The 23,441-nt window shown below is 39.9% G+C and overlaps 1 protein-coding gene across 1 annotated transcript in view; it reads right to left on the bottom strand.

Moving 5' to 3' along the window:
- Positions 1-23,441, bottom strand: part of TRIM67 (tripartite motif containing 67) — a 52,644-nt gene that overhangs the window by 16,633 nt on the left and 12,570 nt on the right. Inside the window, 6 exon segments of the mRNA XM_042447001.1 lie at positions 3,935-4,073; positions 6,582-6,727; positions 11,810-11,969; positions 13,865-13,975; positions 15,518-15,640; positions 18,441-18,536. Coding sequence (XP_042302935.1) covers positions 3,935-4,073; positions 6,582-6,727; positions 11,810-11,969; positions 13,865-13,975; positions 15,518-15,640; positions 18,441-18,536 — 775 coding nt within the window.

Genomic DNA, 23,441 nt, shown 5'->3' with positions numbered 1-23,441 from the left:
TGAGTTTAATTCTACTGCAAGAAAAATAATACTGAGGGAAGTGGCGATTAGAAAAAGAAATTGACACTTTCCCCCCTGGTAATCCATTCAGAGACAGCTCAGAAGGAAAAACCCTAACTTAAGCTGGTCCAAACTATTGCAAAGGAAAAAAAAAAGGGAGCTCTCTCACTATACAAAGCCATATTTATTACTAGTCGAGATTTCCTGAATGGTGTTTTTGACTCCATGTGGAGCTCTCTATACTGCAGGGAAGAAAAAGAGGATGTAGGAAGCTGGGTAGGAATTTGGCAAATAAATATTTAGATTTCTTAAAGCCATTAACAATTGGCAACCATAGATACCTTCTATGTCTTTGGAACTGCCTCAGGATGCTCCATGAAAAAGCAAACACTATGTGATTTGCCTGCGCCAAATCCCTTGCTTAAACCAACGACGGCCTGCTGTGATGCGTTTAACAACTTCTTCACAGACAAAATCTCTCAGATAAGAGCCGACTTAGACGCCACCATGGGAACAGAGTCGATAGGCAAGGTGTCCAGTGACTCCGCCGATGTAGTTATACTGGATCAGCTCCAATCTGTAAGTACCGAGGACGTGGACAAGCTGCTTGGTAAGTTGAGGAAGACAACTTGCCCTCTCGACCCTTGCCCATCATGGCTGGCCGTCCAGGGGGGGGGGGATGCATTGATGAGATTCCTCACAGATATCATCGGTGCATCCTTCAGGGAAGGACATGTTCCATCTTGTTTAAAGGAAGTGGCGGTTAGGCCGCTCCTGAAAAAAACCTTCCCTGGACCCCCTGGATATGAGAAATTATAGGCCAGTGTCATTGCTGCCATTTTTGAGCAAGGTGATCGAGAGGGCGGTTGCTCTTCAGCTCCAAGCTGTCTTGGATGAAACCGATTATCTAGACCCATTTCAGACTGGCTTCAGGACAGGCTTTGGGATTGAGACTGCCATGGCTGCCTTGACCGACAATCTGCGTCTGAGCATTGACAGGGGGAGTGTGACCCTGTTGGTGCTCCTAGACCTCTCAGCAGCCTTCAATACGATAGATCATGGCATCCTCTTGGACCGCCTGAGGGGGTTAGGTATCGGGGGCACTGCTTTGCAGTGGTTCTGATCCTTCCTCTCGGGCAGGTCTCAGAGGGTGCTGCTCGGGGACTGTAGCTCCAGTAAGAGGAGCCTCACTTGTGGGGTTCCTCAGGGGGCTATTTTGTCCCCGATGTTATTTAACATCTATATGAAGCCGCTGGGTGAGATAATACGGAGTTATGGAGCTGGGTGCTATCAGTACGCTGATAACACCCAAATCTATTTCTCCGTGTCTCGTTCGTCGGTCTCGAATTCCGATGGCATCTCCCCTCTCAATGAATGTCTTCAAGCAGTAATGGGCTGGATGAGGAAAAACAGATTGAAACTGAATCCAGACAAGACGGAGGTGCTCGCGGTAGCGGCCCCGAAACCAAGAACTGGGTTACAACCTCCAGTCCTGGACGGGGTCACACTCTCCCCCAGTGACTGTGTTTGCAGTCTGGGGGTGCTCCTTGGGTCGCTCCTGATGACAAATCAGGTAAATGCGACGGTCAGGAGTGCCTGTTATCAGCTTCGGCTGATACACCAGCTGCGCCCTTTTCTGGAAGTAAGGGACCTTGAGACTGTTGTGCATGCGCTGGTAACCTCACGCCTTGACTTCTGTAATGTGCTCTACATGGGGCTACCTTTGTCCTTGACCCGGAAACTTCAGCTGGTCCAAAACATGGCAGCCAGGCTTGTTTCAGGAACATCTAGGAGGGACCACATCACTCCTGTCTTGAGGTCCCTCCACTGGCTGCCTATCAGCTTCCGGGCCCAGTACAAGGTGTTGGTTATCACCTTTAAAGCCCTAAATGGCTTGGGTCCAAGCTATCTTAGAGACCGCCTCCTCCCGTACAATCCTCCCCGCGCTCTCCGCTCCTCTGGGAGGAATTTGCTGCAGTCTTCAAAATCTAGACTTGCAGCTATCTCTCAGAGGGCATTCTCTGTTGTCGCCCCTAACTTCTGGAATGACCTGCCGGATGAGATCTGTCAGTTAACATCTTTAGACAGCTTTTAAAAAGCTGTCAAGACAGATCTCTTCCGGCAGGCCTTTCCAGATTAAATTTTTTCCCGGCCCAGGTTCCCGGGCTCCCCGATTTCCCTTATTCCTCTCGTGGCCCCATCCCCTGATGGTGAGGATTACTGAGGGTTTTGGGGTTTAGTTTAGGACAGTATAATTATACATTGTTATAGTCCCATTTTAATACATTTAAGTGTTTAATATTTTTTTAAGGGGGGGAAGGGAGTATAAATATTTATGTATACAGTGGTACCCCGGGATACGAATGCGCCGCGTTACGAAAAAGCTCCATTGAAAAAAACTGTTCCGGGATACGAAGGTTTTTTCGGGTTACGAAATTTTTTTCGGCGCGAAATTCAAACGCGACCGCTAGCCGCGCTTTGGAAAAGCCTTTTTCGGCTTGCGAAATGCATCGGGTTACGAACGCCGCGGCGGAACGAATTAATTTCGTAACCCGAGGCACCACTGTATTTTATTCTGTAAATTTTTATGTTGTTCACCGCCCAGATTGGCTTTGCCACCGGGCGGTATAGAAATTATTATTATTATTATTATTATTATTATTATTATTATTATTATTATTATTAAAAAACTCTGATAACTATAGCAACAGACAGAGCAACCAACAGGAACATTTCCTCTGTGGCTTTCATTAGTGAAAGTGTGCTGATAATCTTTACTCATCAAAGTAAGGACAACAACAACTAATACGTCTGGAGAAGAAGCAGGAAGGAAATAAAGCACAAGGCCAGGAATCTGTACATCAATAGGAAAAAAGGGTGGGAGATACTTGTATTTACCTGACTATCTTTTTATCACCCCCTACTGGTTCAGGTTGCTTGTTACAGATATTGGTACTCAACCTTCAAGGACAGTAAACCAAGCCTTATTGCATTAGAAAAGAAAGACAAAACAGAGCAGGAGAATACCGACTTTCTCCGTACTTTTCCACATGAATTCAGAGCACTTCCATTCTCCTTCCAGAGGGAGATGGTTGTAAAATGTGCCTTTTGTCGAACAGATATTTCCAGTGTGAAAAAAAGGCACGCTTTTACTACCGTCTTCCTTGAGAAGAAAACAGAAGTGCTACAATGTCATGGGGAGAGACCCGTACTCTACTCCTCTGTTTTGTCTTTCTTTTCTAATGCAATAAGGCTCCTAGAGGCAAGGAGGGAAATAAAACCTTCACTTGGTTTTTTTTCTTGTTTTTCTTTTGAAGACTGTTTGACAAAAGAATGTCATTAGAAAGCAAATTCTTTTATTAACTGTTTTATTCCTGAAACAATTCTTCTGATCACCAATCTCTTCTTAACTTCCTTTCTAGCTGAGATCTCTACAGTTGCATATGCTGCAGAATTAATGCAGTTTAACATGGCTGTAACTGCTATAGCTCAATGCTGTGGAATTCTGGGATTTGTAGGTTTGTGAGATATTTAGCCTTCTCTGTCAAAAAGCTCTAGTGGCACAACAAACTACAAATCCCAGAACTCCATAGGATGGGGCCGTGGCAATTAAAGCTGTATCAAACAGCATTAATTCTGCAGTGTGGCAGCAGCCTACATCTTGGCTCCCTTTTACTTCCTGGATCCCCAAAAGAGATTGTTTGGATGGGAACTGCAGTATTATTTATAATAACACTGCTTTACAGGTTTCACTGCATACATTTCCTGTGCTACTTGTGCCATACCAGCTGTAGACACATCAAGACCTAGCAGTTCACCTGGGTTCTGTTTCCCCTGGGTTCTGTTCTGGCAGAATCTAGAAGACTTAGCAGATTTCAGATATAATGAAATTCTACAAGGAGGCTTGTAGATTTCATATAGATTTCTTACTCACCATCAGAAGTCTGTAAAACAACTGTTTTGCTGTAAGGGCCCACTCCTGATGAATTAAACGCTTTCACTCTTGCATTGTAGGTACTATTGAAATGAAGGCCATCAATAGTGCATAGGGTCTCCTTTCCAACATACACCTCCTAAACAAAAAAAGAGGGTAAGGACAGAGCTGATCCAGTCCCTTTAAACCAGATGACACCACAATATAGTGGGTCCTTGTTATCCACTGGAGTTTTGTTCCAGCATCCCAAATGGCTAGCACTAGCAAGTACATTTCTATACCACTAATCAGTGCCCTTAAGCACTCCCTAAGCAGTTTACAAAGTGTAAGCTAGTTGCCCCCAACAATCTGGGTACTCATTTTAGTGACCTCAGAAGGATGCAAGCCTGAATCAAGCTTGAGCCCTTTTGCTGGTACTGAACTCACAACCTTATGGTTTGTGAGTGAGTGGCTGCAGTACAGGCTTTTAACCACTGTGTCACCGGGCCCACTGCTTGGAACACACCAATGTGACTTGTGGATGCTCAAGTTCCATTAAATACAACGGCATAGTAAAATGGTGTCCCTTACATAGAATGGAAAATCAAGGTTTGCTTTTTGGAATTTATACTTTATTGGAATATTTTTCCCGAATATTATCAAGCAGTGGATGCTTGAATCCATGGATAAAATATCCATGGATAAGGAGGGCTGACTGTACTACCACAAAACAACAAAGACTTGGAACAACTGCTGGAGAAAGTTAAAGAAAAAAGTGCGAAGGCAGGTTTATTGTTGAACATTAAGAAAACAAAAATAATGACCACAAAGGAAATTGAAATACAGTGGTACCTCGGGATACGAAATACCCAGGTTACGAAATTTTCGGGATACGAAAAAATCCCATTGGAAATCATTGTTCCGGGTTACGAATGTTTTTTCGGGTTACGAAGAAAATTTTTGGTGCTTTTCGGCGCTTTTTCGCACGAAACGCGGCTTTTCCCCATTAGCGCCTATGGCAATTCGGCTTACGAAGGCTTTTCGGGTTACGAAAGCGGCCGCGGAACGAATTACTTTCGTAACCCGAGGCACCACTGTAGTTAAAAGTTTCCCATACTCTGGATAAATCAGTGATCAGAATGGAGACTACTGTCAATAAATTAGAAGACTGGGGTTGTATATGGCAGCTATGAAAGAACTACACGAGAATCTTAAGTGCAAAATTGTAAGACTGAACACTAAAGTTAGGATCATCTACACCATAGTATTTCCCATCACAATGTGTGGATGTAAGATCCAAACAGTGAAGAAAGCTGATAGAAAGAAAAGCAACTCGTTTGAAATGTGGTGCTGTAGAAGAATGCTGAGGATACAGGGGACAGCCAAAAAGACAAACAAATGGTCCTAGAACTCTCCCTTGAGCTCATCCCCAGAAGTCAAGTTGATTAAACTGAGGCTGTTATATTTCAACCACATGATGAGAAGACATGACTCACTAGAAAAGACAATAATGCTAGGAAAGTTCAGGGGCAGATCTGGCTATGATGACACATACCTTGATTACATCTCATTTGCCCTACTGCCAAACACTCTATGTGGGACCACCTTTAGAAACTGTTTGGACACTTCAGCAGGTTCCAAATGCTTTTAGTCAGAATGCTGACAAGGGCCAGTTATAGAGAGCATAGAACCGTCTTGTTAAAACAGTTTGACTGGCTACAGGTTCATTTCCAGGTACAATTCAAAGTGCTGATCATGACTTATAATGCCCTATACAGCTTAGGTCCAGACTATCTGAAAGACCTATCTCCCCAACTGCATGGGTCCTAAGTCCTACAGGAGAAGGCTTTCTCTTGGTCCCACCACCATCACAGGCTTATTTGGTGAGGACACAGGGGAGATCCTTCTCACTGGCTGCTCTCACCCTCTGAAATTCTCTTCCATGGGAGGCTAGGCTTGCCCCCTCCCTGATTTCCTTTCAGCAGGCTTTTATATATAGTAGTTGTCAGGGAAGCTTTTAAATGGAGTGTGTGCTCTTTTTATGTTTCTAACTTTTGAATGTTTTATGTGATTTTATATAGTTTTAGCAAGATGGTTTTAATTGTTTTAATTTTTTTTATTATATAGGTTTAACAACTATTCTATCCGTGAGCTGCCTTGGGTTTTTTTCCAGAGAAAGGCAGCATATCAATAAAATAAAATATAATATAAAAATAAATAAGAGGAAGACCACATACCAGATGGATAGACTCATTCAAGAAGGCCATAGCTGTGAGCCCACAGGGCCTCAACAGGGCAGGTGAAGCTAAGGGGACTTGGAGAGGTCTCATTTACGGGGTCACCATGAGTCCAAGTTGACTCAAAGGCAGTTAACAGGTAACAACAACAAAATGAGACCTTTAAATGTAAACTCTGTGCAATTCTGTGTTGCTGGAAAATTGTTACAATAAAACTCTGCTGTATTAAATCTATGCTAGGATAATTAATAGTTTAAAAAAGGTATGTTCGAGATGAAGAGAAGCCTGTAAAATATATACTGTAGTTCATTTCCTCACCCCCCCAGAAACAGTTTGACTCAATACATTTTCAGCTCATCACTTAGAACAAATTATACAAGCATTTTGTCTAAGAATGCCACACATAAATGGAGGAGGAACAGAAGTCTCACTCGAAATTGTCCGCCATCTCCATCGTCAAGTTCCAAGATGTAGCCTTCCACTGGGTTGTGGCTGAATGGTGGCATCCTCCAGGCTAGGGTCACACTGTTGTTTCGGGTGCAGCACTTCTCCAGCTGCAGGAGCGGGACGGGTGGCACTGAAAGCGGAACTAAGCACAGATTAGTGCAACTCTGCCCTTACCTGTCAGGCTATGTGTGTAAGCATCAAGTTCCCATGGCAACTTGATGTAGCTCAAATCACAGTCTCTTAACATTTACTTCCTTGTACTTAAAAAAAAATATTGAGAGCCCATATCTGATAATACAATGAACAATGAATCTTCAGCAAACCTGTCATCTGATCACTTCATTGCATTAGTTCATCCCCTTTCCCCAAACCTATTTCTTGAGGTATTTGAGACAGAATGATCAGCCACTGTCTGGGCAGATAATAATGCAAACAGACAGCAGCTTTATCCTACATTCAGCAACCATTGTTTGTTCTGTAATCCACATCCCAATGAACTGGTTTTAATGTTCATGATAGTCATCAGCCACCCATAGTCAAGACAGAATTGTTAGCTTATTCATTGGTTAGTTAAATTTACATACCATTTTTTCCACAGAGAGAATACATCTCCTCTTCTTCACTACATTACTGTCATAACAACCCTCAGACTAAGTAACCTAAAAATCATCCAGTGAGTTTCATGGCTCAGTGGTAATTAGAACTGGGATTTCCCAAGTCCCAGGCCAAAACTCTAATTATTGCACTACTTGGCCTCCCCAATCTTTTTATTTGAGCTGTACACTCTTTTATTTAAGGCAACTTTGATTTTACTCATTCAGCAAATATAGCTTGATCCTTGAGGGTTAAACAGTTAAATGGATTTCACTTGTAAACTGCCTTGAAATAAAATACAGTACAGTATAGAGATTATTATTCTTAGCATTAGTCTTATTCTGCATGCTGTATCAAATATATAGTGTGCAGTATAATTTTTCTAGAAATGTTCTGCAAAAGTACTGTGAGAGAATCCTAACATGTTGCAGAAAGAGCTGGCCTGACCTTTGATTCAGAGCAGTCATGTGCATTACATGAGGGGGACTCTGAGCATAGAAGTGCCAGGTGAAAAACTAGAAGAGCAAATGGAAAGGACAGCAATGTTTGCTAAAAAAAATGTGCTTGACCCAGAACTCTGCAATAAGTGGAATACCATCAAAACTAAACAAGATTATGTGAAGTCGAAGGCTTTCATGGCTGGCATCCATGTTTTTTTGTGGGTTTTTCGGGCTATGTGGCCACGTTCTATAAAATTTTCTTCCATCTGTGGCTGGCATCTTCAGAGAAAATTTTATAGAACATGGCCACATAGCCCGAAAAACCCACAAAAAAACATAAACTAGATTATATTTTTTTAACCTATGGGAACCACTGATCTTCATAGCCTGACATTTCTGATATACAGTAATACTTTATTGTGTGCATGAAACTCTGAGAGATATTTGTTGCCAGAGTTAGCTAAATTTTCACTGAAAATTGTGTCAGTCTTTTAAAGATTTCTAGGAACTCTGAAACATGATTTTATGGACAGATGTAACCAGTTTCTCAAATCTAATCCAGTATTTCTGGGGTGCCCATTGCAAAAAGACAGCATAGTTCTGTTATATCACAGGGATAGGCCCACAAAGAAGAGTTTTGGGGCTAGCAAAGCAGCACTGAACTGCTCTTGAAGCTTATATTTATCTGACCAGGCCCTCCAAAAGATACCAGATTTCCTGGCAGCAACATGAGGTTTATGAAGGAATGTTGAATCTTTATCTGTTTGTTCTATCTTATGTTTATATATGCTAAGTGACAGTGGTGTCACTAGGGTTGGTGTCACCCACTGCAGAAACTCATTATTTAACCCCCCCCCCCATTGACCTCCCATTTCACACCATACAGAATCCTTAGTCATGATTTTTTGCACTAATGTTACTCAGCAATCATAATCCCTATATGCCACTGAATGGCATTCTAATAGTTGTGACATAAACAACTAGCAAACTTAAAATTATACCCTCCAATTAAAATATCATACATATGAGCTAAGTGTATTTACATGTACATAGTGAAGATGTGGTTAAAATGTGATATTTTTAAAGAAAATGTTTTTTAAATGTATTTTTTAAAAAAAATTTAAAAATTGAAATTTGAAATTTTAATTTTAAAAAATTCTGGGGCCTCTCTTTTCTCTTTCCACTGTGCTTCACCCCACTCCCACCATCTCTTAAAGCATTTTAAAGAGAAGCAGGTGAATGCCACTGCCTCTTTCTGCCAAAAGGTAGGTGTTTGAGGAGCAGTTGTGTCACCCCCATTTAGGGTGTCACCTGGTGCAGTCTGAACCCCCTGCACCCCCTAGTGAAACCCTGCCAAGTGGCATCTGAGTAAAATTATAATGTATTTGAGAGGACTAGAAGCCTAAGTTGGCTAGTTTGTATTGAACCTTAACAGGCTGATTTCATAGGCCAAAAGACTGACACCATGGAAAAACACGTTCCTTTCTCCACTAAGCCATGAGTAAGCCTGGACTAGATCATCTCACAGTCTAGCTGACCTGGCAAAGCTATTAGGAAGATAAAAGGAGGAACATAAGATTTTTATATGCCATGACTATCTCCTTAGAAGAAAGGAAATAAAAATGTAATCAATCAATCAATAATAAACAAGCACACTGAATTCATCTGCATTTTATATATAATGACTATAATGAGTAATCCAGCACTGTTTAGAAGAAGGATTGACTGTGACAGCAGGGCATTGTGGAATAGTCTTGTTTCTTCTTGTTTCTTTTCCCTGTACCTTCAAAAATCAATCTTATGTAGCAGGACATTGCTTAGGAAAGTGTCTAGCTTAAGGAAATGGCCAGGGAGGAGAGTTTCATAGCAATTTTAAAATTATTATATGCTATCCAAATGGAGACTATCAAGATGATTAAAATGTCGCTGAACTGAGGACAGGGTCTTTTGTACACGTACTCCAAGAGGCTCCATCAAACACAATTTAAATCTTAAATCCTTTCATCTGCATCTTCTTTACTTGCTGCTGACATTTTTTGACATTACAGTTTACTGCTGTTCTTGCGCTAGCTTCACTAATATAACTCATTTAGGTCAAGACACATAATACCCTTTGGGAGAATAGATTTTTGCTGCTAACTATTTATCTAAATTCAAGCATTTTCTCTTGTTCCTCTAAGGGTTTAGCTGTCAAATTGGCTAGCCTAATTGCTTTAGATTGAATCTTCAGAGTTCAGAAGTAAGCCTGCTGAAATTGAGTGAACTTTGACTCAACAGGACTCATCATTTATGCACGATTCTTGTTAGATGAAAGCAAAGGCATTTACCTATGAACTGTACAATTCCTTCCCACAGAAGCTTCATCTAAAATATATCGCATTCTGTTTTCATCAAAGGAAATTCAATGCTCTTTGTCTTTCAGCTGTTTTAGTTTTATTTGTTCCTCTTTGTTGTTGTGCTGATCTTTGGGCCCTTGCAGTATACAAGTTCAAAAGGGCAGTTCAAAGAATGAAGAAGGGATACGAAATATGAGGGATAAATGGCAGGTTAGAGCATCCCTTCCAGAGTAAATCTGCTCCCATGTATGAGCTCCACCCTGTTCTTCCAAGAAATGAGATCACAAGAAAAATGCTTCTCACAATGTGTTAAAATTTGACAAAGAAAAGAAGCTGGGACAAAATCCAAACAGGGAAGCCTAGTTTGGACAACCAGCTCTATTTGATTAAATGCCTTGGGACATATCCATAGAGCAGCAACTGCTACAAATATATGCTTTGGGTTCAGTCCTTTAATATTTTAGGACAGGGTAGTTCAGCCAGGACAAAACTGAGAATACATTTATTATCTGTATTCTACATAACAAAGTACAATGTACACCAAAGGCTTCTTGCTTACATTACACACCTATATTATGTCTAGGTCTAAACTGTGCCTCAGAAACTGGTTATTGTCACCAAAGCCTACAACATGAAATTAGGCTAACAAAAGGCACAGAAACTTATTTGAAAGCCTCCCTTACAGTTTCATCTAGATTGTTCTTGCAGCTCAGTTGCCATGTGCACAGGGTCCCATCTATTTCCTATTTATTTCACATTAGTGTTGAAATTAAATTCTGGAAAATTAAATGTTTCTCTATCTGCAATCTCACTGTTCTAAGCATCATTAGCATTCTCTATTTTGTGTTTTTAAGATCAGGATTCTTGTAATGATCAACTGGCATAAGCTGTCATTTATCAACCATCAATTATCTGCTACTGTCAAACTATCAACAACCTTGTCATATAACAAATACTGTCAGATGGCAGCTATCAAGGATCAATCAAAATGTTACAGAATATTAAGGGCTATTCCACACCAGCTATCAGTGCAAATACAGGTAACAGCACATGACAACTGTTTAAATTGCCCCAAGTACTAATAATCATTGTATGTTAAGTATCAAGTGCATAGAAATATTTAGCTGTGAAATGCTATCGCATATGCAATTCTGAAATCAAATACTCCAATATAATACTAGATGTTGAAATCCAACATAAAATATATAAATATTCAGAAATTTAGAACATATACAAAATAATATCCATCCCCTAAATGCACACAGAATTATTTGGAGGGATGAATTATTTCATTGCAAGAACCACATGATTCCATATCATTCTGCCACACCTTTTAATATGTGTTGATGGTCACCAGCTTAGACAGATTTGAAAGAGACTAGACAAATTCACTGAGGGTAAATCTATATAGATTTCATAGATTAAGATGGATTATGCCTCTGACTTTGAGCTGCTGCTGAACTGATTGATGGTGAGCATAAATGAGGGAGGGATGGGATGCTGGAAAATGGGGTGTTAGACCTGTTGGGTTTTTGATCTGATCCAGCAGAGCTCTTATATTTTTTAGAAATTATACATGCTGACAACATGGGTAAATATAATAGCCTGTATTGTTAATTTTTTTCCTCAGATATTTAACACTATCAAATACTATTGACTGAGCTTGTTGGGGTCATTGGAGGAGGAACAGGTGTTGCTCAACACGAAAGTGATGGCTCACATTTTGATATGGGATCTGTTTCTGCGAAGTCTATATTTGCCTCACTAGCAGCAGCACTGCTATTTGAATTCCAGGTGCAAAAAAGAAAATAGGAAAAAGTAAATCAGTCTACAAAAGCTCACCCCTACATTTCATCTGAATGAAGTCCAGCTGATGAATTGACTGCAGCAAGGGTTCACTATCCAAAGTCAGATCAAATTCAGCAGATACTTTTGGTTCCAGAGCCCCTTTGACCCACTGCTCTTGAGACACTTGAACACGTTTGATTAAAGCATCTGAAATCTGAAAAGGAGAATGCATAATCCTTAAAGATGAAGTTACAGAATGATAAGTTCAGAATGTTTGGGGTTCAAGGGATTATGACTGCAGGCCATTGGAAGATCAGGATAACCAGAGTGGGTCCAGAATACAATTTAGCAACTTTTACTTTTAAAAACTAACTCATTTCTATTATTTGTTATAGGTTTTGGTAAGTAACTCATTGCCAATACTCATTACATTGTTACAGTGGGCTCTTAGTACAGTGGGCCCTAGTGAAAATGGGGAGCAGGTTCAGAGTGAATTTAGTTTTGTTTGACATATAGGTGTTATTCTACACTATGTATGGAACCAGCCTAAGACTACATGTTTCTTTTCTACAAGTTTTTCTTTTCTACATTTCTGACTGGACATTTTAATTTATCAATTATCAATGAAAATTGGTTACGCTTTACCACATAGGTCCCAACAACAAACACAGCCCCTTGTCCAGTGCAGTGGACTGAGTACCAGGTCCAGGGAGGGATCTTAAGGCTAAAACGGCATAGATAGAATGATAAATAGATTGATAGAAACCCAAGGGTTGAAACTGAGGGGACCAAACTGGACGGGGGCTCCATCACACCTATCTTCAAAATAGTTTCAGTAGCTTGAAAATCCAAAGTAGATTCACATCCTCGCTGACACTGAAGCCATTAGCTACCAGTGCATAAATGGATCAAGTTCAAATCAGACTTGGAAGAGTCCTTCTCCCCTCCACTGAAATGAAAGGTGTAGCCCAAGACCTGGGTGCACTTCATTTATTTATTTATTTATTTATTTATTTATTTATTGCCATTCTCCCAGTACTCAAGGTGGCTAACAGTAAATTAAAAACAATAAAAATTAAAAACAATGGAAAAACATTTAAAGGTATAAATATAATGTTTAAAACACAAGTAATTAATAAAAAGTATAAAACAGTATAACAGTAACATGTATTTAAAAACTATATACAAACCTAAAACCTGAATTGCACAGCATTTAAAAGCCCAGCCTTCATTAGTTTGCAAAAGCCTGACAACACAAAAATATTTTTACCTGCCACCAAAAGAAGAGCAGGGAGGGGGTCATCCTGGCCTCTTTAGGGAGGGAGTTCCAAAGTATGAGAGCAACATTAAGAAGGCCCTCTCCCTTGTTCTCACCAAACAAGCCTGAGAAATTGGTGATACAGAGAAAAAGGCCTCTCCAGATTATCTTAGTGTTCTAATGGGCTCATAAAGGAGATATGGCCCTTCAAATAACCTGCATCCAGAATGTACAGGGCTTTATAAGTCTAAACCAGCACTCTGAATTATGCCCAGAAACAAGCCTGCAGTCAATTCAGCTGTTGCAACAAGGGAATTGTGTGCTCCTTGTAGCCAGCTCCAGTTAACAACTTGGGTGCAGCTCTTTGGGCCAGCTGAAGTTTCTGTGCACTGTTCAAAAGCAGCCCCATGTGGAACATATTACAGTAATCCAAACAGGACGTAACCAAGGCATGTACCACCACAGCCAGATCTGACTTGTCCATGAATGGGCACAGTTGGCACACTAGCTTTAGCTATGTAAAAGCACTCCTGATCATTGCTGAAACCAGGAGTGCTTTTGCACAGTTAAATACTCCCTTTCCTAGAGAAATCTGATCTGGCCATGGAGGTACATGCCTTGGTTACATCCTGTTCGGATAACTGTAATGTGTTCTATATGGGCTCAGGCTCAGAGCTGAATCTAGGAGTATCCCCAAACTGTGAACCTGAGGGAACATAATTCCATCTAACACAGGTTGAATTCCTATTTCCAGTTCTATCTGTGTGAGAAAAAACCAACAGCATTTTAAAGGTATTATAATCCTTTGAAGAATGCAGCATGTTATACCACAAAATCAGAAGATATCATACCTGTAAAAACCCAGAAGGGTCATTTTCTTTGATTACTTCAAGACAATATTCCATAAGTCCTGTAGACTGACGCAGTTTCAAAGTACAGTGATTTATCTGATCCCATACAACCTAAGGAAGAAAAAATTCCATACGGAGTGGATGATCCTCTCAATGTCCAAGGAAATCATTTCATGAGGAACAGCAGAAATGAGGTGCACTGAAACGATACTACGCTATGTGCTCACTTATTAGCAACACAATACTAGTAGCTCCAGTGCTTTAGCAAATGAAGGCTGAAGACTCCAGTGTCTCAACCTAGATTAGTATCCCAACTTCAACAGCAAAACCAATGTAGCCACTGTGCCACCTTGCCTATACTCAGTCTCTTCTGATTTGGGGAGCTAAGTAGGCTCAGGCCTGGTTAATACTTAGAGGGGAGATCTGGGAATACTTGGGATTTCCAGGTTGGGTGAGAAAATATAGTTGACAATAGATCAGTTCAGTATAAGGCAACTTCCTTCCTATGGCTTTCCCTTACAAGCTAATAAGAAGCTTTCATAAACTGCAGGTTGTCCACCTCTATTCTGTTCCTGGATGTTTTCATCAGAGACCAGACCAATCAGTGTGGACAGAAGCAGTCCCATATAAATCCAAGCAGCTCTTCATGGTTGGGTGAATAGCCAAAATGAGTTTTGGACTAGACACACTTCTTCATCTATTTCTTCTTCTTTTGGGGTTTAGCAAGGAGAGTGGATTAAGGAAGTAAGCCTGCAATACATTTGGACTAGAACAGACACAGCTTGCCTAGGGTCACTGCAGTATTGGCAAGCTGGCAGGGGAAGAAACCGTAAGTCCTGTAAGTCAGATGTGTTTTGAATCTCCATTTGCCCTTAATAAAGCATATCTGCAAATAAAGAATCAGTACTCATGCAATTAAAAACTCCAGGATTTGGCCATTTGCTTTCAGCGAAATGAGAGAACTCTTCCTGATAGATTAGGCAGAGAAAGAAGAGAAAATACTCACTCTAGCATATTAGTAACAATTGTGTCTTATGCATTTGTAACATTTATGTCATATGCATCAGATCACATGGATCTTTTCTTAGAACAATTGGGCCTTCTTCCCTCACAGCTATACTCAGGCTGGAACTAAATGTAAGGGACATAACCCCATATTTCTCCTTCAGGACTCATGTGTGGGCTGGGGGCATTTGGAGAAGGAAATTAGCCAGAGTAAGAATCGTCCTTTGCCGCACACATCCTTCCCTGCAAATGTCTTTCAGGCCACTTCAAATTATTATCCTCTGAGATAAATACTGTAATAAAGGATAGAAAGCTTGGCTAGGCGTTGTAGAGAGGTGGGGAATCACCAAGCAACATCTCTTCCCAGCCACTAGTCTTCCACTGCAAGTGCACCACATGTTTTCAGCAAATGTGAACTTTTGAAAACATTCACCAAGACAGCATGTAATTTTTCCTGTTGTGTGATGATTCTCAAAGGAAAACGTCTTTCACACAAGACTTTTAAACAGAGGTTGGATGCTTGCCCCCATAAGGACACTTTAGTGGTGGATTCCTGTAGTGACGGGGGTCGGATTAGATGACCCTTGGAGCCCTATTGGCTCTATGATTGTTTAGAGGCAGATGGTGTTGAATGAGATTTGCACTTACCTTTAGCTTGTGCTCACGCTCTTTTGTAACTTTTGTGAGCAGTTTTGCCTTCTGACGTGTCAAAGCATCAACCAAGGCATCACACTGAGCCACTAGACAGGCTTCATAATCCAAGCCATTTTCCTTATGGGAGGAAGAAAGTAACATATATTTCTACAGCAGAAAGGCTTGTTTATTCAAAATGCTACTAACATTTCGTGATGTTGTTCTTTTCTAAAAAGCTCAGCAGATTACAAGTCTATGTAATTCAGTATTAAGAACAGCTCGCTTTAACATGTCTATGAGAATTATTCTGGTGGACTGATAAATTCTGAATCATCCAACCCTAACCTCATACTCTCCAGATATGCTGGGACTACCTGAGGATAATTTGTTACTTAGACCATCTTAAAGTAGGTGCTCAAACTTTCAAGGATATGCATATTCTGAGGACAGGCTAGGGCACCTCAGGGAGGAAATGCATGGTAGGGGTTAAGCAGGTGTGAGGCACAGTTTGAAAGAGTTATGTTTTGGCATGAAAGCTCCCAGAACCCACAGTTTTAGATGAGGTCATTTTTTTTCCTTTTTCTTCTGTGCTGGGAGATGGGGGTGATTTGTTTTTGTTGTTGTAAACATTGTTGGCATTTTTAATTATAGTAACTAATTTGTTTTGCACTTTCCATATTAATCTACAGATCAGAATAGGGACTGTGAAGTCAAAGGCTATCACGGCCGGCATCCATAGTTTTTTGTGGGTTTTTCGGGATATGCACCTATGTTCTAGAAGAGTTTGTTCCCGATGTTTCACCAGCAACAGTGGCTGGCATCTTCAGAGAAAGATGAAGACGCCAGCCATAGCTGCTGGAGAAACGTCAGGAATAAACTCTTCTAGAACATGGCCTCATAGCCCGAAAAATCCACAAAAATCTAAGAATAGTGACTGTTTTTCAGATTGTATTCTTCTCCAAATTTGTGGGGCAATTGTCCAGTCAAAAATTGTGTGGAAAAACACTCATATGTTGGGCGAAGTGTATTTTAAAAAATCAATGAAATTTTTGGTATCTTTTTTATTTTGTATTTTTTAAAACTGGACAGGATGGACATATGGGCAAATAAATGCAAAACTGACATAGACTGGAAATAGTATCTAGCCCTAGTCACATGAATTTGTTGGCTTGTCATCAGTCATGTGTAAAAAGGAATAGTGGGACCTTGGTATCTGCTTGGGTTTGGTTCCAGGACCCCCGTGGACACCAAAATCCATGGATGCTCAAGTACCATTATACAGTCATCCTTTCATATCCACGGATTTTTATCCATGGATTCAAGCATCCAAGATTTGAAAATAATTTTGAAATGTATGGATTCCAAAAAGCAAACCCTCCTTTTTTCATTTTATTTAAGGGACACCATTTTACTATACCATTGTATTTAATGGGACTTGAGCATCCTCAGATTTTGGTATCCACGTGGGATCCTGGAACCAAACCCAATGGCACAGTAAAATAGGGCCCCTTATATAAAATAGCAGAATCAAGATTTGTTTTTTGGAATATATATATATATATATATATATATATATATATATATATATATATAGTTTCAAATTGTGATGGTTGAACCCATGGATAAGGAGTCCATGGATATGGAGGGCTGACTATATGCTAGAAAGTTGCTCAGTGACATGGCATTCTAACACAGTTACATGATATACACAGTTTTATAAATGCACATGCAATGAAAAAGTATTGTTGACTTTTTCAACTAAATTGTTCTTAAAATTCAGGATTCCATATTTTCCCAGAAGTTCTGGGGTAAGAGGTAAGTTTTTTAAAATTCATATTAAGGGTGTTAAACCCCGGTTCTGGTGCTGAACATTCTGCATGTCATCCAGACTCTTTGCACAAGAACTGGATGTTTGTCTCTCCCTGGCAGCCCAATGCTGCCAATCCTGAAACAGTCATTCGTTGAGTGGAGAAGAGCAAGACTGGAATCATTGATTTGCCCTTGCAAATAAATACTGCCATTTCCAGGGAAAGGGTTTGTAGTTGCTGAATTAGTTGAACCACATTCTACACAGCCAAGAGCAACTTAAGCCAAGTGAAGACTTACGATATGTTGGCTGAATCCCAGGCCAATGGAACAGGACTATAATTTGTCAGATTCCCCAAGAGGGGGGGGGGAAGAGGCTCAGAATGACTATCTGAGAGAGGCTTTTTTTCCTCTCCCAGGTGGCGTGTTATTTAAACTGCACCTTTGGGGCCATAAAATTCATCGGCTGTCAATGGAGTAAAAAACATTTCCATAAGGAAATAAAATCAAACATAAACAACTAAACACAATAAAATAATACACTCTGTTTACAAACTTTATACCATATATGCAATCACTCTGCCAGTTGAAAATAAAGATAAAGAATGCTCCTATTGAAGCTGTTTGTTTGGCAGATGAAAAGGGATTGAGGGAAATGAGATGAGGCCTGCTGTCCTAGGCATGCTGGGGAGAGAGGCTAGGGCTACTAACAAAATTCGTCAGCCCTAGAATATTCATACTGTGGCTCTGCATAGGTTGCAAGACCAATTTGTGTGAGTTGTGCAGATCTCAAAGAACTACAATGTATGCTTAGTCCTGTTGTTGTATGTACTATATTCAAGTTGTTTACAATTTACAATGACCCTAAGGTGAACCTATCATGGGTTTTCTTGGCAATATTTGTTTAGAGGAGGTATACCATTGCCTCTCTCTGAGGTTGAGAGTGTCTGACCTGCCCAAAGTCACCCATCGGGTTTCTGTGGTTGAGCAATGATTTGAACTCTGGCCTCCTTGAGCCCTAGTCCAATTCTTAAACCACCATACTATGCTGACTCTATGTTTAGTCTATCTGTGTGGTTATCGACATCCCTTCAAAAATATGTATAAAATCCAAAAGAGCTAGAATTATTACCTGAATCTGCTGTAAAATATTTTTTAGTTGTACCAGAAATTCTTTTGCTTCTTTTGCTTTATCTGAAATGCCATTCAAAGCCTGAGACAGTTGTGCCTGAAAAAAAAGAAAAGATCCAGTAATACAGAATATAAAACCATCTTTGTTCTTTATAATTAATGCCTAAAAATACTCACTTTCTAAGTCAAGCACTCTTAACATTTGCTACAACTGAGATTTTATTTAAAGGAAAGAAATTAAAAATCTAGCTATAATCAATCACCTTTCTGAACTCTTTTTATGCAGGACTTTTATGCAGGATTTTTTGGGGTCCTGTAGACATCGTAAAGGAGCAATCCCAAATTCATTGGGAAGGCAGCTGAGCTGGATGCTATGTAGGGGCATCCTCTATCTAGAGGAAGAGAAAAAACCTACAAACAGTGAGGGATATCTGTTGCTAGAGGCCTTCCCTAGAAAAGGAGGAAACATAACCAGTACACTGGGGGAAATCTGCAAACATTAGTATGAATCCAGTTGCTAATCCCAGCTACAGTAGACTAACTGAATCAACTGATGAATGAATGGTAAATCAATTTACTGATGTAAATGCCACAGATTCAGTGGTCCACTCTCGGCCATTGGGACTGAAAACAGGGTGTTCTGGGGGCATGTCAGTGGTGTCCTGCAAAGGTCTTTCAACATGTTCCTAGAACAGCTGAAAAGATACATCAGCCCTCAAGATGTTTTATTCATTTCCTCTTCCATTAGTTTCAAGAGATTGGGGGATGATGATCTTGCACAAGAAACTTTTTGGGATTACAATTAGACTTCTTTTTGGTGGGATACCACTCTCAGAATCTCCCAACTGCCAACAGATTCTATGAGCTGTAGAAAATATTATTTTGTCCAAGCTCTGGCTGGATGGGTTAGAAAACACGCACTCACATTCACCATCTGGTCTGGCCATCATAAACTAACAGAGCTCATCAAGTGTGGATTTCTCTACTGTTGAATCTTTTGATTACCACAAGATTGCTCTGTTCTTTACATTAGGGTTGGGGTTGACCTGAGTTCTAGGGATGCCATGCGTGTGTGAGTTGTGTGCCTTGAAGTTGTTCCCTATATTATGGTGACCCTAAGGTGACTCTATCATGGAGGTTTCTTGGCAAGATTTGTTCAGAGGAGGTTTGTGATTGTCTTCCGCTGCGAGGATGTGACTTGCCCAAGGTCACCCAGTGGGTTTCATGGTTGAGCTAGGAATTTAATCTCTGTCTCCAGAGTTGTAGTTCAACACTCAAACTACTACAGCACACTAGCTACCCAGTATCTGTTTAGCCAATATTGATTGAGATTCCAGGCTTTCATTTTTATTTATTACAAAAGGAGGTCCTCTATGCAAGATGATAAATGGACGCAAATCTGTCATTAAGTAGAAGGTAAAGATTTCCCCTTTGACAGGTTTGTCTATAGTCATGTCTGACTGCAGGGGAAAGTGTTCATCTCCATTACTAAACCGAAGAGCCAGCGTTATCAAAGACAACTGTGTAATTATGTGGCCAGCGTGACTGCACAGAATGCTATTCCCTTCATATCTCCTTGCACTTTTACATGCTTTCAAACTGCTAGGTTGGCAGAAGCTGGGACTAGTGATGGGACCTCCCTCCATCTCGTGGCACTTGCATCTTGAACTGGCAACCTTGCAGTCATCAGAGTCAATGTCTTAACCACTAGGCCACCATGTTGCTTCAAAATCTGACATTAGGAATAGGAATATTTAACACTCTTCTTAAGTAACTTAAAATATTTTAAAACCAGCTTTCCTGGACATTCAGCTTCTGACCTCTAAGTAGCTGCTTTAGAACACACGCATACAAAATTCAAAGGAAGATTGAGGGGAAAAACTGATGTCTTGTGACATATTCACAAATTACAATCTAGAAGTATGAACAGAGAAAATGATTTCTTGTCAGGCTACATATATTAATAACTTAATTAAGTTTGCATCACTGGTTATACCAGTTACACATATAACTTCAAGGGAGTGAATTTTCAGGTAAATGTGTTTTGTTTCTTGCACCCCAGGAGCAATACATATTTACTTGACAAACCTATGTCATCTTGCACAACATTTTCAAGGCCTACAGGGTCACAATTTGCACTTTCTGTACCCTATTATACCTTATCCCCAACACCTATGTAACAGTGCTCAAATACCTGTGACTTTACTATCACTTCATCAGTGCATTTGATCTAAAGTGGATCTAAAATCCACCAAAGCTCATGTTAAAATATGATAGTCTTAAAAGTGCTAGAAGTTTCTGCCCCCTCCCCTTTCCCTTTTTTATTCTTCCCTTATGACTTCTGCTCTTTGCTGTCACTTTACTCCACCCCTTTTAAAAAAATGTGAATCAAATGATCATATATCATTTGTGGGGACACACAGTGTGGGGTCACACTGTGGCACAGTTATAGATACACAAGGTTTTGCCACCAGTAGCATCCTATGCAATCTACTTGGACATTTGTCCCAATATATTCAGCAAGGCTTCTTTCCAGGTAAATGCATTTAGGGTTGCATTCTAGATGTGCTTATTTTGAAGGCAGGTTCCTTGAAAACAGTGAAGATTTACTTCTTAGCAAACATGTATAGGATTGTGCTATTAGTCAGAATCGTTCTCAACAGAACTTTGCAAAACATCAATTTTTCCTTTAGGATTTTGGCACATGGACTTATTAATTTGTGTTAAATTGTTTCTTGTTAGAAGAGCATTAATGTAACATTCAAGGTTTGAAACCAAACTACATTATCCAAGCAAACACATATACTTTTATTTTGGCAGGCTTTCATTTAGCCTGCAAAGCTATTCCAGGAGCAAATATTTGACATGCATTTGACTCTATGTAGGGAAAAAAACTTGCTAGGCCAGGGTGATTTGATGGCAGAAAGGAGTTAAACACCTGCTCATCCCATTCCCTTTTTGTTCTCAATCAGCCAGTCCCAAGGCAATAAAAAAATTTCTGTTGCCCAGGCTTTGATGTTATAGATATCTACACATGTCACTTTGCTCCTATAAAGTTGAATCAGTGTTTAGGTAATCAATTTATGATGTGCATTTTTTATTAAAGTAGAAAATATTAATACATTTACATCTAATGAATAAGAAAGAGGGGAATGAATATGCTGCTGGAGAGGAGCAGAGAGAGGAAGTGTGTGTGTGTGTGTAAGAGATTGAGAGAGTTATTTCAGCAAAGAGAAAAGATGCCAGACTGGCTCTGATCTTATATAGAACATTATGAATACAGTCCATTGTTCAGCATGAGATAATTACAATGGGACCTCCATGTCCATGGATTCAACCATGAAAACCTTGAAAATATTCCAAAAAGATATAAATTCCCAAAAGCAAACCTTGATTTTGCTATTTTATGTAAGGGACACCATCTCACTACGCCATTGTATTTAATGGGACTTGAGAATCCAAATATTTTGCTTTCTGTAGGGGTGGGGAGGTGGGTGTCCCAGAACCAAACTCCAGCAGATGCCAAGATATATCCACTATAGATCAATAAGATAACAATTTCCCACATTTTAAAGTACCATTACTAAACTAAGCAATAGGTTTGTTTAATTTTGTAGATAGTGTGCAGCTGCCAGAGACTGGAATGTTATTTTTTTTAGTGTTCATTCCTATTACAAGAGCCAAAAGTAGTTACTGATATGGTTACTAGTTTAAAGTAATTTTTATTTTTATTTTTTTAAAAAACAATTAATGCTCACATTTTAGTTATTTTTAAAAAGTTGATTTCTACAAACTATTATCCTGTGGTGTAAAACACAGGTGAATACCACAGTCTATTTTTGCCCAAAGGCCAGTGTAATATAGGTGCATTTCACCCAATTTCCTTTTGACAGAGAACATGCATTTGGTAGCAGGAAAGGCAAATAGCTCAACTCACTTACGTTCTGAAAGGCAGTGAGTTTAGGCTCTGACAAGGAGCAGAAGCACCCCGCAGCTATCTTAGTCTTAAGGATTAGGTCAATGGCACAGTTACATGGTCTATGTGTCAGACAAGGCTGAATATATTCTGGAAATCTTCAGCTATTTTAAAACTGCCCACTGCCAGGAGTACTATTTTCAGTCACTAGGTGGCAGGCTTACCCAACCAGTATATAGGAAATGGCAGTCAGGTTTGCCATGTATAATAGGCAATGTGATCAGAGGGACAATAAGGAAAGCAACAAACTGGGAGAATTGGCTGAACATTTCAACATTAGGGTGAGGAAAACGGAAAAGGTCCTTCTTTCTGGTTAGGAGGGAGGGGGGAGGTCCTAGGATCAAATGAGAAAGAAAAATATTAAAAGGTGGGGAAGAGATGGGAAAGATCACCTAGCTGCATGGGTTGAAAAAGATAAAGGTCACTTAGGTAAGTAAGGGGAGAGATAGAGCACTGAGATGGGGATGGAAACTGTCATTTCTAAGCCATGCAAAGCTAGGTACATATGCTGGTGTCCTATTAAAAAAAATAGTTAAACAGCTAACTATAGCTTTGTAAACCATGTTAAACATTTTCTCATAAGGTCTTTCACAATATTTTGTCATTAATCACCTTTCACAATATACTGGATGGAATTTTTTGAAACCAAATTATCATATTGTAAATGACACGCACGAAAAGCACGAATAATTTCCTGATTGTGGCTACTTTTCCAAGATACTTTAAAACCACTTACAGCTGACTCTGTCAATAGCATAGCATGCTAGGGTGGTGTCTGTAGCAATTCTACAAATAAGCATTAATTTTACTGTTCCTCCTCAGATAAAGAGTGCATTGTTTATTCTGTGTGCAATAGTTGCAACAGATTAGTATTGATTTCCTGGCCTTACTTGATCTAATTGCTGACTGTAGATTACAAATTGCTGAGCATGGGAGATTTCAGGACTATCGTGTTTTCTAAGGCTGAGATATTCACTGCTAAATACATTGAGAGCTGGTTTTGGGAAGGCAAATGCTGGATTTATG

The sequence above is a fragment of the Sceloporus undulatus genome, chromosome 1 (genome assembly GCF_019175285.1).
Source record: "Sceloporus undulatus isolate JIND9_A2432 ecotype Alabama chromosome 1, SceUnd_v1.1, whole genome shotgun sequence".
NCBI classification, from domain to species: domain Eukaryota; kingdom Metazoa; phylum Chordata; class Lepidosauria; order Squamata; family Phrynosomatidae; genus Sceloporus; species Sceloporus undulatus.
Note: the sequence above shows the minus strand (reverse complement) of the source record. Positions and strands in the feature narration are given on the sequence as shown.